Genomic DNA, 14,061 nt, shown 5'->3' with positions numbered 1-14,061 from the left:
GTGCCCACAGTGCTCTGGTGAATACCTGCACACGCACTGAAACGTGCGTGTGCGTGCCCAGAGGAACTCTGGGATCTGTGTGCGGTAGATACGTGTACGCGTGCAGGCACGCGCGTGCGTGCACACTGAGAGGCACATGTGCGAGTGTACATAACAGGAAGTGTGGTTGCCAAGATTGCCACGTGCAGGAGGCCCAGCCCCTGCGGCTGCGCGATCTGGCACAAAGGCTCCGTCTCCCAAAGCTGTTCCTGAACCGCAAGGAGAGGGTAAGGATGCCTGCCTGGAAGGAGAGCCAGGAGGAGTGGAGATAACAGACGGGCGCGCAGCGGGCGCGCGATGCGGGCACGCTGCTTGAGGACGTGTTTGTGCGCACATGTACGTGTGCGTGTCCTGAGCGTGTGTCCGTGTGTGGCCAGAGTGGGAAGTGGGGAGCGCGGGGGGGGGGGGGGGGGGGAGCAGGACGGGTGAGCATGGGTGTGAGTGTTGAGTGCACACCCGGGGCAGGGGGGCGGGGGGGGGGGGTGCCCAAGCTGTGGGGGTGAGCCGGTGGGGGTGCACAGTGGTGTGATGGTAGCGTGTGTGACCGCGTGTGCCGTGTCCCACGCTGTATGTGCGCGCAGGGGCTGTGCCCCAGGCCCCTGGTTCTGGGTGGGGTTGAGGGGGGTATCTCTGGCTGTCAGGCCCGCGGTGGCTGGGGGGTGGCCCCGCCGGCGGTGATTGAGCCCCCGCTCTCCCACCAGGCCTGCCAAAATACAGCGAGACAGGGTGTAATTACCGGCACTTACCTCGGCCATTACCCCCCTCGCCGCTGCGCGTGACACACGACCCGTCAGCTCCGCGTTGGCACCATTAAGGGGCCTCATTAGCATCCCGGCTCAGAAGCAAAATTACCCTCACTGCTCATTTCAAGATGTCATCAATTTTAATTTAGGGCCCAAAGATAGTACAATGGGAAGGCCCTCCCCAGCCCGCTGCACACGGAAAGGGAGGAGAGGCTGGGGGAGGGGCTGGAGGGGCAGCCGGAGCTGAAGGGGGGCAGAGAGGGAAGGGACAGAGAAGCGAGGGGAACAAGGGGGCTGAGCGAGGAGGGCAGGCAAATGCTGGTCTCCTCCTGGCCGGGAAAGGTCTCCAGGCCAGGACCTCTGCTGGTCCACCCCCCGACCCCAGGGAAAAGGAATGGAAGGCACAACCAGGGCAGGGCCCTGTCCCACCCACCCCTTCAAGGGCCGTCTGAGGCTGTGCTGCCAGAAGCCACATCGTGGGCAAGATGCTGGGCCCAGCGCTTCCTTTCAGTTATTCCTGTATCCTCTCGGGAGGTATATCCTCCCCCTCCTTACAGGAGAGGAAACCAAAGCACAGAGACGTGTCCCCTGCATGACATACAGAACCCACAACCAGGCCTGTTTGGCTTTGCTACCCACCCCTCCCCTCCTGGACCCAGAACCTGGGGCCCTTGGGATGGTCTTCCGGTTAGCATGCCTGGGCCCCTGGGTGGAGGGCAGGGGCAGCCTCCTCATACCGTGCCCTTGCCCCGTGTCTGGAATGCCCCCTCCCTCTCCTTGTCAGCCTGGTTCCTCACGGCTCAGCTTAATGTCACCCCTCCCGTCCAACCCCTGGCTGAGTCCTCCCCACGGCTTCTGCCTCTGTCTCCCTGCCCCCACTTGCTGTGGAGACTGGCTTCTAGAGAGCAGGGGCCGCCCCTTCGCCACCCAAGTGTCCCCAGCACCCAGCAGGGGGCCGCTCAAAGTGGGTGCTGAGTGAAGCAAAGACCAATGAGCAGTGGGGCTCAGGACGAGGTGGGCGGGGGGTTCGAGAAGGGCTATTTTGGTCGGTGAGGGCACAAGAGCGGGCGTGCCACAAAGGTGAGTTGAATGAATGAATGATCGAACACCTGAGTGAATGACCAAGCGGGTGGAAAGTGCCTGTCCCTGGTCCCTCCAGGGACAGAAATGTAGCTATTCCTTCACCAAAGCCTGGCAGCTACTTGACCTATCAGCCCTCGCGGGCCATCTTCATTGTAGGAGCTGAGCCTGGGCACAGGCCACGCACTTGAAGATCCTCTTTCTGACCAGGAATCCACAGGCGGCCCCACAGGCCGATGGCCAGTGGAACAGATTTTCCAGAAGGCCTGGTTTGGGAGGTGGGGAGGTGGGGGCAGGGTGGTGGAGGGAGTCTTCTCGTTCTTTCCAGCCAGCTGTGCCACCTCAGTCTGCCTTAACTCATAGTAGGGCTCAGGGCAAGTCTCTGACTCCTGTGGGCCTCGGTTTCTCCAAATGGAAAGGAGGAGGCCATAACTCATGCCTCAGCTCTCCTGTGATAAGACAGCAGGAGGAGGGCTGGGCCTGCCGACATAGGCTGAGGGGAAAGGGCACTGTGTCTCTGTGCCTGCCCTCATCCGGACCGGGGCCGGCCTGCCTCCCCTGCTGCCCACCAGCCCCTCCAGCTCCCTGGCCGCTGCAGGGGTGAGAGGAGAAGGAAGGGCCCCATCCTGAGCCCCGAGACAGGGTCCTCGCTGGTGGCGGGCGCCGTTCCCCGGCCTCACAGAAGACGGATCGCTCCCTTAATCACTCTGGAAAAGAACCCCAAGCCGATATAATATTATAATTAATTAATTCACTAAAAAGGTATTAAATTTCTCTCCCCCCTGTGGATATTATCTGAATTCATTGACCTTTAGAAAAATCACCCTCTAATTGTAACCAGGTCCAAAAGCATTTGCAGCCCGTCCCTTTTACATTAATAATATCTTCCCGGACTCGGCTCTGGCTGCTTAAATATTGTATAAATTCCACTGCCCCCCTCGGAAAAGAGAGAGCAAAGAAAAAAGATGAGGCTAAAGGAGCCTGGGAAGGGGGGTGGGGACTGGACCCTGAGAAGTGCGGGTCCCAGCAGGTGAGGGACAGGTGACTCCAAGGGGCTCTTTCTAGCTGTTCCAGCTGATATGCCAGGTGGCTGGGAGAGGCAGGGGAGGGGAATGGGCTCTGAGGTGGGGAAGGGGGCATGGGTTGGGAGCAGGAATGTTAAACTTGGGATTCCTTTCTAGGGGACTATGTGTTGCGGGGGGGAGGGGGAAGATCCAGAGTGTATATCAGATTCTGATCCAAGTCAGTGGCTCCAAACAATGAAGGAAGAATCTCGATTTAATGTTCTATTTATTTTTGAGAGACAGAGAGTGAGCAGGGGTGGGGCAGAGAGAGAGGGAGACAGAGGATCTGAAGCAGGCTCCGCGCTGACAGCCACAAGCCCGATGCGGGGCTCGAACTCACCAACTGAGAGATCATGACCTGAGCCGAAGTGGGACGCTCAACCGACTGAGCCACCCGGGAGCCCCAAGAATCTCGATTTAAAGGAGCAGTGGGTGACGGAAATCCCAAGGAGGACACTGAGGAGGTAGGCACTAAGGAACACAGAGCCGGTGCCGCCCCGGCCGGGCTTCAGCAGTGCCCACATCCGCTCCCGGCCGTCTGTCCAAACGCCCAGGAGGGGAAATCTCCGTGGAAGGCAGGGGTGGAAGGCCACCATCCTGTGTATACATACCAATGCAGGTGTCTATCTTGGTCTGTGGGGCTCAGATCTCCACTCCTTCATGGTACAAGGAGGTGAGAATCTAGCGGCTGGCCCGGGGGGAAAGAGACACCAGAAAGGGAGCTGAGGATGACGGGATCCTCACGTCCAGCGCCCTGCCTCCAGCTTTGGGGCCCCTCGTGCGACCTAAGGGTGCAACGGTTTCTTGTCCTCCCCCTACTTAGCTTGCACTCCTTTCCCAGACTCCAATCCCACTTCACACTTTTGCTTTGTTCTCAAGGCCTCGGGGGCTTCCTCAAGTGAAATGAGGGGGTCGGATGGGTCCATCTGTGCTCTCACACCAGCCTGTTTACCCACTCCCCCTTGAAAAAACTAATTTCCCCCTCGTGAGGCCTTGAAGTCTGGAAGGGTGTTGTCTACAATAAAGAGCGCGAGTGAAGAAAGCATTCACGCCTCTTACTGTATTTAACCAGAGATGTCCATAACCACCAGTTGGCAGCTGCCGGCCTGACTCTACTGCAGCCACAAGCTAAGGGTCATGCAGACCAGTCTCAGATACACGAACACTTTCTGGTGGCTTGTTGAGATCCTGGAGGTAGCACCTGGGCCTGCCTTAACCAAACCCACTGGGCTGGCAGGGCCCCGAGGCAGACAGCTTGGAATGTACAATGAAGCTGAGATTCCACGATTTCCCACCAGTGGGCGCCCGCAGCGGCCAGGTCCTGACTCTGCGGCGCCCTCTTGTGGCCAGAACTCCACTCACACCCTCAGTCCTGCCCAAAGGCCCTGCTTCCCAGCGGCAGGTGGGGCAGTGCTGAAGGACCTAGGGGACCGGAAGCCAGCAGGCAGGTGGAGGGGGGAATACAGGCCGTCTTGGGCCGCATGAGGAAGCAGGAGGGCAGCTACCCAGTTCACTGACTGGATCCCTAGGATGAAGGAAAACAGGGTAGGAGAGAGTTCTCAGTTTTGCCTTAAGGACTAGACTTGGAAGTTCCCAGACCCCTACCCGCTCCAGTGTCAGCGTGACCCAAGCCTGCGCCCATCAGCTATCCCCCAGAGTCCAGGGCTTGCCCCAGGAGGGCCTGGGCTCCCAAGGCTGTGGGGTGAGGCCTGGAACTGGAAGGAGATGCCAGCGCTCCAGGGCTGGTTCAACCTCTCCAAGGTCATCCACGGCTCCATCTGACCTTCAGATTAATCCTACAGCCTCCGCCAGCCCCGCCACCCTCAGCACCCACACACCCGGCTCCCTTTCCTCCTCCCCCCTCTCGCGTTAATTGCTCTAACGTTGATTTGATCTCCAGTTCTGCACAGAGGAAATTGCCCTCTTAGCCACTTTCATCCTGGGATTTAAATTTTTTTTTTAATTAGGCCCCTTCGGCCTCCCAGGGCCCCGTGAGGAGAAAGCCATTTTGGTCTCTGCCTGAAGACTGTGGGAAGTCGAGAGAGAAGTAGGCAAAGCCCAAAAAGACCCTCTCCTCCCTCCCCAAGATACCTGGGCCCTCAAGAATCTGCCACCCTGCCCCTCACTGCCCCAAGTCTGTCTTCCCATCCCACATGAGGTCGTAAAATCCCAGGATCTGAGAGCAGAGGTGCATGGGAACTATTCTGGGGCCGGGGAACAGAAGCCCAGAGACAGGAAAGGATTTGCCGAGGCCGTCCTGGAGGACAGACAGTGCCAGAGTGGAGAATAGGGCCACTCCCCGTCCCTGACTCCACCCAGCGTCTGGTACCCAAATTAGTTCAGTTGGATCCCTCTTTCCCCAAACCCAAGGACTCAGCCCTTCAGTGACTAGGGAGCCTCTCCTGCTAGAGACTCTGTCAAAGAGCAGAGGGGCTGGCCTTGCCTCCACGGAGCAGGCAGCTTGACCTTCTCAAGCAGGTGTCAGCCCACTCAGGGAGGGAGAAAAATCTGGAGAGGTCACCACTAGCACAGGCATTCAGGAACAAGAGAAACATGTCCCCCACCCCGGGCCAGGGGTAGCCTAAGCGGCAGCTAAGAAGAAAAGACTTGGTTTATAGCAACTGGCCCCCACGTCATCAGGCTCAGCCGTGTCAGGCCACAGCTGGGGCGTGGAACCAGCGTGGCTGCAGTGCCATCTTGTGGCCACAAGGAGGGACACTGTCCCCCCCTTCCGTCCCTAAGCTCCCTAAGTAAGGCTACATCTCCAGCTCCCCTGGAGGCAAGTCTCGGAAGTGGGGGGAACCAGGTGATGGGCTTGTTCCCTCCTTTCTGTAACCCTTACCCCGATCCCCATAAAGGGCATTGGAATTCGAAATCCATAATGGTGCACATTGGGTTGAATCCTCCCCGGTTGCGTCAGCCCCAGACACACACTCCAAAGAGACAGAGGACAAGCAGGTACAAAGCACAGTGTTTACTAAAGGCACAAAGTGGGGAGCCTGGGGGGAGCTGCTCTTCCAGCAGTGACCCCACGCTCTAACTTGAACCCAGCGCCCCCTCTTCCAGCCACCCCCGCCCTCACACCACCCGGTAGAGAGCTGTTAGCACCAAAGGGGGGTGGGGGTGCCAGGCTGGAGGACAGACTTGTTGCCATCTGAGTCCCAGAAAGGCAGGCCTGGGCACCCCCTGGACCAGTCGCTGCCTCAGAAAAGGAACTTCCTGAGCCCCCTGCTCCAACATGTCCTCCTTCACCGGCAGGGGTGGGGATCAGACTCAGAAGATGAGACACCCCCCCCCCCCCCCCGACCCAGGACCTCCTCTTACCTCTAGCACACCCGTCCCCTCCCTTCCCCTCATGATTTCACCTCCAGGAGCCAGGCTGAAGGCCTGTTCCTGTCCAGCCCCATCAAGAGGGTTGTCCCTGGGGAGTACTGAGCCAGGCGGGGGGGGCTTCTCCTGACCCCACAGGCTGCCAAGCAGGCACTAAGTCCAAACAGGGGCCGACAGGAAGGAGTGAGGCAGGCCAGTTTGCTACCTCACACACAAGTGCAGCCCAAAGGGTGGGAGGGAGGCGGCCCCGGGCCTCCCAGCCCCCAGGCCTGCCCCCGTTCCCCAGCATGGCGGCAGCCAGGGTCACAGCACGTCGCCCTCCTCCATGCTGAAGCTGCTCCGGCGGCTACTGGCCTTGGAGGCCTCGGGGGACATGGTGGAGAAGAGAGGGTCGGAGGCCAGCGGTAGCAGTGAGTCGTCCAGGAGCATGAGGTCCAGATCCTTCTTGGACAGGTTGGGGAACGGGGAGCTGTGCTCTGGCCCCAAAGGTTCGGGGTAGCCTGGGGGCCCTTCGTCGCCCCCGCCCCCAAAGCTCAGGCCGTGGCTGAAGTCCAGGTGGTGGAATGGGGAGGGTGGCTGAGGTGGCTGGGCCGGCAGGGGCAGCGGGGCCTGGGGGGGCAGAGCCGGCAGTGGCTCAGGATCCGGGACCTCGGCCTCCAACAGCAGGGCCTCCCCCGGGCCCTCATCACTGGGCAGCTCCTGCTTCACCACCTGCTGGGCCAGCTCGGCCATATTCACGCCCGATGGGGAGGTGGTGGGGAGGCCGTGCACCCGAGCCTGCATCTCGAGCTCCTGCAAGGTGAGGCAGAGAGAAGGCTGGGGGCACACACTCATGGGCCCCAGCCGCCCTTCCCCGGGGCCCCCCCGCCGCAGCCCCTTGCCCTTCCCCTGGCTGCACCCAAGACCACAAAATGGCTCCACTGGAAGCAAGTATAGGCTTCTAGAGTCTAGACCAGTGTTTTTTTCAAACTACAAGTCACAACTCATTAACGGGTTGTGAAACCACTGTAGTGCCTCTTGACCAGCTCACCCTCTATTTTTTTTTTTTAATTGAAATAGACTTGCCTAGACTAGACCAGAATAGAAATTACCAGAATGCACTGCATCTATTAAGAAGGAGGGTTCTTTCATGAAACTTTGATTTTTCACTTGGAGTGTGGCTCTGTGTGCTGGATTGTAATGTCAGTGGTATTACCTCCTATGAGAAATAGAAAAGTTTAAAAGCTGCCACGCAACCGCCCTTTGTGTTGATGAGCAGCCTCAGATCCAAAGAGGACAGAGGCCCTGAGCACAGCCAGGACTAGAACCTTCTGCTCCAGATGGTAGGAGTGACTCTCCCAAGCCTTCTGTAGTTTCTCTCCAGTGGTGAGACTTAGCGTTCCAAATAATTCCAGCTCTCTGCCTTCCACACGAGGTAGGCTTGCACTTCCCTGCCCCCTTGAGGTTAAGTGTAGGCATGTACTTGCATTGATTAAGGAAATGTGAGCCGGGGTGACAAGTGTCACCATAAGAGTTACGTGGCTGGGCGCCTGGGTGGCCCAGTCCCTTGAGCATCCTGACTCTTGATTTGGGCTCAGGTCATGATCTCATGGTTAGTGGGACTGAGCCCCACGTTGGGCTCTGCGCTGACAGCGTGGAGCCTGCTTGGGATTCTCTCGCTCTCTGCCCCTCCCCCACGAGCATGCACGCGCTCGCGCGCTTTCTCTCTCTCTCTCTCTCTCCCTCTCAAAATAAACAAACTCTAAATGAGGGTCCCACAGAACAGAATCTCTAGCTGGTATTTGTTGCTTAAAGTTGCTGGGGATTGCTCCTTAGCCAGCGTTCCTTCCATTCTCATTCCTCCAACTCCGGAAGTATAAGTCCTGCCCCTCCCCCCCGGGGGCGGAGCCAGGCCCGAGGCAGGAGCCAGAGCTCCTCCAGAAGTCCAAGGGCAGGGGCCGGACCTGGATGCGGAGCAAGAGCTGCTTGTTGGTCATTTCCAGGCGCCGAGAGTGGGTCTCCAGCTCCCGGGACTTCTGTAGGTCCTTCTGCATCCTCCGGATGTAATCGACCGAGGCCTTGAGGATGGTGCCCTTGTTCCAGCGCACGTCCCTGCGGGCCAGGCAGAATCACACGTGCAGGCTCAGCGGGAGGAAGGAAAACCCCGCTTTGGTTCCAGAAGCCGATGCCGCAGGTCTCCCAACTTTGCCCACGGAACCCCAGATGCGCCCCGCCCCCATCTGTGGAGAAGGCCGTGCTCCCATCTGAACAGGACAGACCCTTGCGGGTGACTCTTGCCAGCGCCCACCCCGGTAATCCCAGGGAAGCAAGCAATGCCGAGCGGCCTCCTTCCCCAGGCCTTCCATTCTGGGCCGCCCAAACCCACGTCAGTTCTCGACTCTCTGGACCCCTCCAAGCCAGTCCAAAAGCCCTCACCAAACGATGCCAGCATGACACCTCCTCCAGGAAGCCCCCACCCCTGCCTCACTTCTGGGATTTTGCTCCTCCGTCTGGAGCTGTCCTGATAAGGGAGGGATCTTTTTTTCCCAAATAGATGATAAGCTCCCAGAAGGGAGCAACCAAGGGATTCTGTTCCCAGCCCTTGCCCTGGGCAACCAGCTAGTCAGCCGCTGCTGCCCTGCCCCCAGCCCCTAGCGTCTCCCGCCACCCCCCCCCCCCCTCCCCTAGAAACTGCTCACAGGTCGTTGGCCTTAGGGATCAGCATTCCCAGCTCCTTGATGCGGTCATTGATGTTGAACCTCCGCCTCCTTTCAACTAAAGGTAACAAATCCCGGAGGGAGCAATTAGAAGGATGGGACCCCATGGGAGGAGAAGGGTCCGCCCGGCCCAAGGAGGGGTGACTTGGCCCTTCTGGGAAGTAATGGGTGAGGAAGGGAATGGGATCACTATGGGAAGGAGGGGCCCAGGTGCAGATGGATACAACCCAGCGGCTCTGCGAGGCAGCAAAGCCGGCCGGGGGTAGGAATCTCTGCCCACATGACCCAGAACACCTTCCCTGGCTTCCCAGGTTGCACACCCTAAAGACAACAATACGATATGATAAACCCATTCACTCTGAAGTGCTGGGGATTTCATGACTGTCTCTTCTCCGGAGCCCCTCTCCCACCCCCATCTCCCAAAGAGGGCCAGTGGGAGGAAGGCAGGGCTGAACCCACCAGTCATCCCAGCGCAAATTTAAGGTCTTGTGTAGAACCCAGGCAGGTCAGAGTGGCTTTTTTTTTTTTTTAATTAATAAAAAAATTTTAATTAAAAATTATAAAGCCCCAATGAGAGCTCGGGTCCAGATGGCTTTTTGGGTAGCTCAGGTGAGAGTGAGGAGGAGGGAGGCAGGGAGCAGGAACCCAGGGGGTGGGGGTGAAGGGCGTGGGGGGCTCACTTAAGTTGTGATTGTCTTTCTTCTGCCGCTCCTTGGCCAGGGCCCGGCTCTCAGCATCTGGAGGCCAGGGAAAGGAGAGAGGAGCTGGGAGGGAGGGAGAAGGACAGGGAGGAGTAGGGAGCCAGGGCACAGGCAGGCAGGGAGGTGGTACCTGTAAGCTCTCGCTTCTGGGTCAGGTCAGCGGGGCAGGAGCTGCTGGTGACACCCACCAGGGAGGCTGTGACCTGGGGGTCACCACTGTACACGTTCAGGTGGCTGCTAGACAGGGGCAACTGTGGGGTGAGGTGGGGAGAGGGACCCGGTGAGCAGTCCCCTCTCCACAGGGGCCCCTGCCCAGGGCCCATCATCCCAGGAACAGCCTTTCTTTCCCAGGGACGCCCAGGGGAGGCTGTACTGATGTTCCCCGGCCACGCTTTCAGCTCAAAGGGTCGGCAGCCAGCACCAGGATGTCAAAGCTCCACCCTGGGCCTCTTCACTGGGCAATTCTACTGGAAGTCTGTAGGGTTGGGAACTAAATAAGGTGTGGCCCCTGCCCTCCAGGAGCCACCAGCCTAGTGGCTAGAATCCTTGCAGAGTGATCAGACCAGGTAACAGCCCTAAGGGCCGACAGGGGAGGGGATGAAGTCGTCCCAGGCATTTGGAAGCCCAGGGGAGGAGCACCTAATCTGTTTTGGAGTTTCTGGAAAGTTTCTGGAGGGCATGGAACTTGAATTGAGTCCTGAGCAAAGAAGTGAGGAAGGGCTGGACTGGCAGGGGGATGGCTGAGCAAAGACGCGGGGCTGGACAGACAGAGCTGGGGTGGGGGGTGGGGGGGGGCAGCCACAAGTAGAAGCTTGAGCTGCAAGAGTAGACAGCATGATGTGGGCAAGGCAGGAAATACACCCTGGAGTTCTAGATTCGACTTGCAAAGACCCTGGCATATTGCAATGGGCAGCCAGTAGGGGGATAAACAGAGGCCTGGCAGGGACAGACTTGAGTTCTGGAATGATCACCCCAGCTCCTGCCACAGGAACACACAGAGCAAATCACAGGTCCAGAACCCTAAGTGGGCACACAGGTGCCCTACCAGATACCCGGCCTAAAGGGACCGAACACTTGTGCAGTCTGGCTTTCTCTCTCTCTCCCCAGCCTTCCCTGCTCTGCTGGCAGTAGGTTTCAGACCCAACTGGCCCTGACCAGTTCCTGCTAAGCCACTGGGCAATGTCACCAGGGCAGTGGGGATTAAGGACTGACTCTGACTTCCCACTGAAAGATTTGGGGGCTTCCCCTCAGTGTCCTAAGCTGGGGCCAGGATCAGGGTCATAGGGTCAGGCCCAAGGAGCAGGAGGAAGTAGCTGAGGTTCAGGACCTTCCCAAAAGGGGTGGGGACACCCACAATTCCACCTGTTCCGTGTAAACGTGTCACCCTGTGCGGAGCTAGCCCCCAATTTCCTGCCTTATCTCATTTTCCCACAATCCTGTGGGTAGACGGCATCACCCCCATTTTGCTGCTGAGAAAACTGGCGTTCAGAACAGTTAAGGGACTTCCCAAGGTCACAGCCAAAGCCAGAAGCTAGGCCTCTTGATTCTAAGGCTGGCTCCTTCCCATCTGCTTCTTCACCCCTGTCCAGGAGGCCCAGAGAGCATTCACACTCCAGGAGGCTGCTGGAGGGAGGGGACAAAGCCAGCCCCCTATCACTTGTCCCGTGGAGTGAGGGACACAGGCCTGTGCCCGCTGGGCCCTAGGCTTTGCAGAAGAGGGACATCCCAGATCCCAAAGGAACTCATCAGCTCAGGGCCACACTGCTCCCCTCCAGGAATGCTTTCCCTGCTCTGCTGAGGCCCGGCACCAGTCCCTCCTGCCCCCTCCCCTAACCCCACCCAGGAAGCCTTCCCAACTGCCCAGACACCACTCCCCACTGAAGCCCGCCTCATGCACACAGGCTAGACACATCTCTCTGGATTCATAATTCTGCTCAGCCTTGGGCTCCGGTCACGTGATTTGATGGAGGCGACTGTCATCTGCAGCAAGATGGCTCTGCCTGGGACCGGGGGTGGGGGGGAGCCCTGTCTCTAGTTCTCCCCAGGCTCAGAGCCACTGTAGAACCTCTACCTTCTCCCTCTGACACACCCACCCCACCCTGGCCAGCAGTACCGTGTTGGGCATCTGAGTTTCAGGATTGATGAAGCCCAGGACGTCATCCAGACACATAATGTTGTCGATGACATCAAACTGAAAGAGAAAAGTCCGTCTGGGGAGGGCCCACTGGGAGAAAGGCACAGGGAAGGGGCACCGGGACAGCCACTGATCTGAAGGGACCTTGGAGCCCACCTCACTCAACTGGCTCATCTTGGGTGGAGTGAAGGAAAAAGGTTCAGAGGATGAGTTGTCCAGGTCCCACAGGCCTCAAGGCCAAGGCCAGGGCTCTTCCCAAAGAGCCAAGTTGCCCCAGGGAGATTGCTTTATATACCCTCTGTCTGGACATGGCTTTGCAGGTGTGCTGGGCTTTCCAGTAGGAGGGTCCTGTTTCTCTCTAGTCAAGCTTTCAAAAGTAGGGGCGAGGCTTTTCCTATGAGACTAGGGCTCCCTGAGGTCAGGACTATGTCTCCCCCTCAGACTGAGGCTCCCTCAGGACAGGGCTGTGTCTCCCCCCTCAGATTGGGGCTCCCTGAGGGCAGAACTGTATCTCCCCCGCTCACACTTGGGTCCCTGAGGCAGGGCTGTGTCTCCCCCACTCAGACTGGGGTCCCTGAGAGAGCAGGACCTCCCCCTTGGACTGGGAGGGACCCTGACAGCAGAACCTTGCCCTTGCCATTAGACCAGGAGTCCCAGGAGCATAGCACCTGGCACCAGCTCTGCTCATGGCAGCCCCTGGCCAGCTTCTCACTCACCTCCCTCTCGGGGTTGGAGCCAATGTGCAACATGGCCATGGGGCTGTTGGGAGCACTGTTGCCAGCTGAGGAGGACATCACGTGTCCGGCCCGCACCCCCGGGGAGGCAGCCGGCAGGGGCTTCGGGGAGCCCTGGGCGGGGCTGATGTGGGCGGCGAACTTGTTCCCGTAGGTCTCGGACAGGTACTCCCGCACCTTCTGGTCCCGGGACTGCTGCAGGTGGTAGGAGGTAGGGTTCTCCAGGTAGGACTGCACCTGGGAGGGGGGAGAAGGCAAGGGTTCTAGGGCTCCTAGAAGCAGGGTGGGAGGGGACAGGCCCCACCTCGGGACACGCCCTACCTTCAGGACCTCCCCAGGCACAGGTGGCGGAGACTGGAAGTGGACGGGGGTGTTGATAGCCGGGGTGGGCGGCCCACCCAGCTGCTGCTGCTGCTGCTGCTGTTGCTGCTGCTGCTGCATGTAATGCATGACGGCCTGCTGCTGCATGCGCTCCCGCTGTTCCTCCTGCTGTACCTGCTCCCGCATGAGCTGCATCCGCAGCCCGATGCGCGACGCCATGGCGGCCACTGGCACTGGCTCCCTGTGGGCAGGGGGAGGGGGGCAAGTCTGTGAAGCACACGTCCTCTTCGGAGCCCCGGGTCTTGGGGAACTGGGGAGGCCAGGTGGAGGGGGTCACACCCACTGTACAGGAGCAGACACCGAGGCCCAGAAAGGAGAAAGGATTTGCCGAAGGCCACCAAGCAGGAGAGTGACGGGGCCGAGACTTGAACCCAAGTGTCCTGGTTCCTGGGCCAGAAATGGAGACCCTCTTTTCTTTGTTCATTGCAGCTGGTCGACCCCAAAAGGTTGGAGCCGACCTTGACTCCTCTCTTTCTATCACACCGCATCCTGGCAGATCTGACCTCTACCTGCCTGCCCCATGTGGGCCCAGCCTGGACCTTGCCTTATCTGGCTTCCTCAAAAGAGCCTCCCAATGTTCAGACACCCTCCTTTCTTGCCCCACAACATTCTACTTGCAACTCAGGAATCAGGGGGATCCTGTTCAACCTAAGTCAGATCTTGTCCCTCCGTCTGCTCAGAACTGTCCATGGCTCCCACTTCACTCGGAGTAAAAGCTGAAGTTCCACCCTAAAAGGCTCTCTGTGATCTGTCCACACATCATGGGCCCCTCTGACCCCATCTTCCCCTACTTTCTCACTTGTTCCGCCTGATCCAGCCACACCCGCCAGCCTCAAACACCTCACGCTCCCACCCCTGGGCCTTTGCACTGGGATGCCCCTCGGTCTGGGATGCCCCTCCCCCAGACACCACTCATTCCTTCACCTCCTCCAAGGCTCGAATGTGACCTTACAGAGACCTTCCGTGACTAACCTGTTTGAAACTGCCAAATTCCTCCCTCCCTCCCCCCTCCATTCCCTATGCCCCTTCCTTCTTTGTGTTACTCCATAACACTTATCATCATCTTAAATATTATGCATTTTTGCTTGGTTCTTTCATTCAATGTCTATCTCTCACTAGGAATGCAAACTCCCCTGAGGGCAGGCATTTTGTCTGTCTT

The 14,061-nt window shown here is 58.8% G+C and overlaps 1 protein-coding gene and 1 long non-coding RNA gene across 5 annotated transcripts in view; one reads left to right on the top strand and one right to left on the bottom strand.

Moving 5' to 3' along the window:
* The first annotated feature begins 3,075 nt into the window (after nucleotides 1-3,075).
* Nucleotides 3,076-3,971, top strand: LOC109271605 (uncharacterized). The gene is made up of 2 exons (XR_002082038.2): nucleotides 3,076-3,390; nucleotides 3,806-3,971. It is a non-coding gene; the product is annotated as an uncharacterized LOC109271605 (long non-coding RNA).
* Nucleotides 3,972-5,885: 1,914 nt separating this feature from the next.
* Nucleotides 5,886-14,061, bottom strand: part of TFEB (transcription factor EB) — a 54,647-nt gene continuing 46,471 nt past the window's right edge. For all 4 annotated transcript variants that reach the window (XM_019457094.2, XM_053905027.1, XM_019457091.2 and 1 more), the window contains exons 2-9: nucleotides 12,843-13,083; nucleotides 12,504-12,758; nucleotides 11,767-11,844; nucleotides 9,784-9,904; nucleotides 9,633-9,689; nucleotides 8,935-9,010; nucleotides 8,200-8,347; nucleotides 5,886-7,048 (exon numbers count right to left, since the gene is read on the bottom strand). In XM_019457094.2, the coding sequence (XP_019312639.1) occupies nucleotides 6,560-7,048; nucleotides 8,200-8,347; nucleotides 8,935-9,010; nucleotides 9,633-9,689; nucleotides 9,784-9,904; nucleotides 11,767-11,844; nucleotides 12,504-12,758; nucleotides 12,843-13,061 (1,443 nt within the window). In that variant the 5' untranslated portion in view covers nucleotides 13,062-13,083 and the 3' untranslated portion in view covers nucleotides 5,886-6,559. The remainder of the gene's footprint in view (nucleotides 7,049-8,199; nucleotides 8,348-8,934; nucleotides 9,011-9,632; nucleotides 9,690-9,783; nucleotides 9,905-11,766; nucleotides 11,845-12,503; nucleotides 12,759-12,842; nucleotides 13,084-14,061) is intronic.

The sequence above is a fragment of the Panthera pardus genome, unplaced genomic scaffold (assembly GCF_024362965.1).
Source record: "Panthera pardus isolate Hobbes unplaced genomic scaffold, ASM2436296v1 HiC_scaffold_17, whole genome shotgun sequence".
NCBI lineage: Eukaryota > Metazoa > Chordata > Mammalia > Carnivora > Felidae > Panthera > Panthera pardus.
This window is presented reverse-complemented; position numbering and strand designations above follow the sequence as displayed.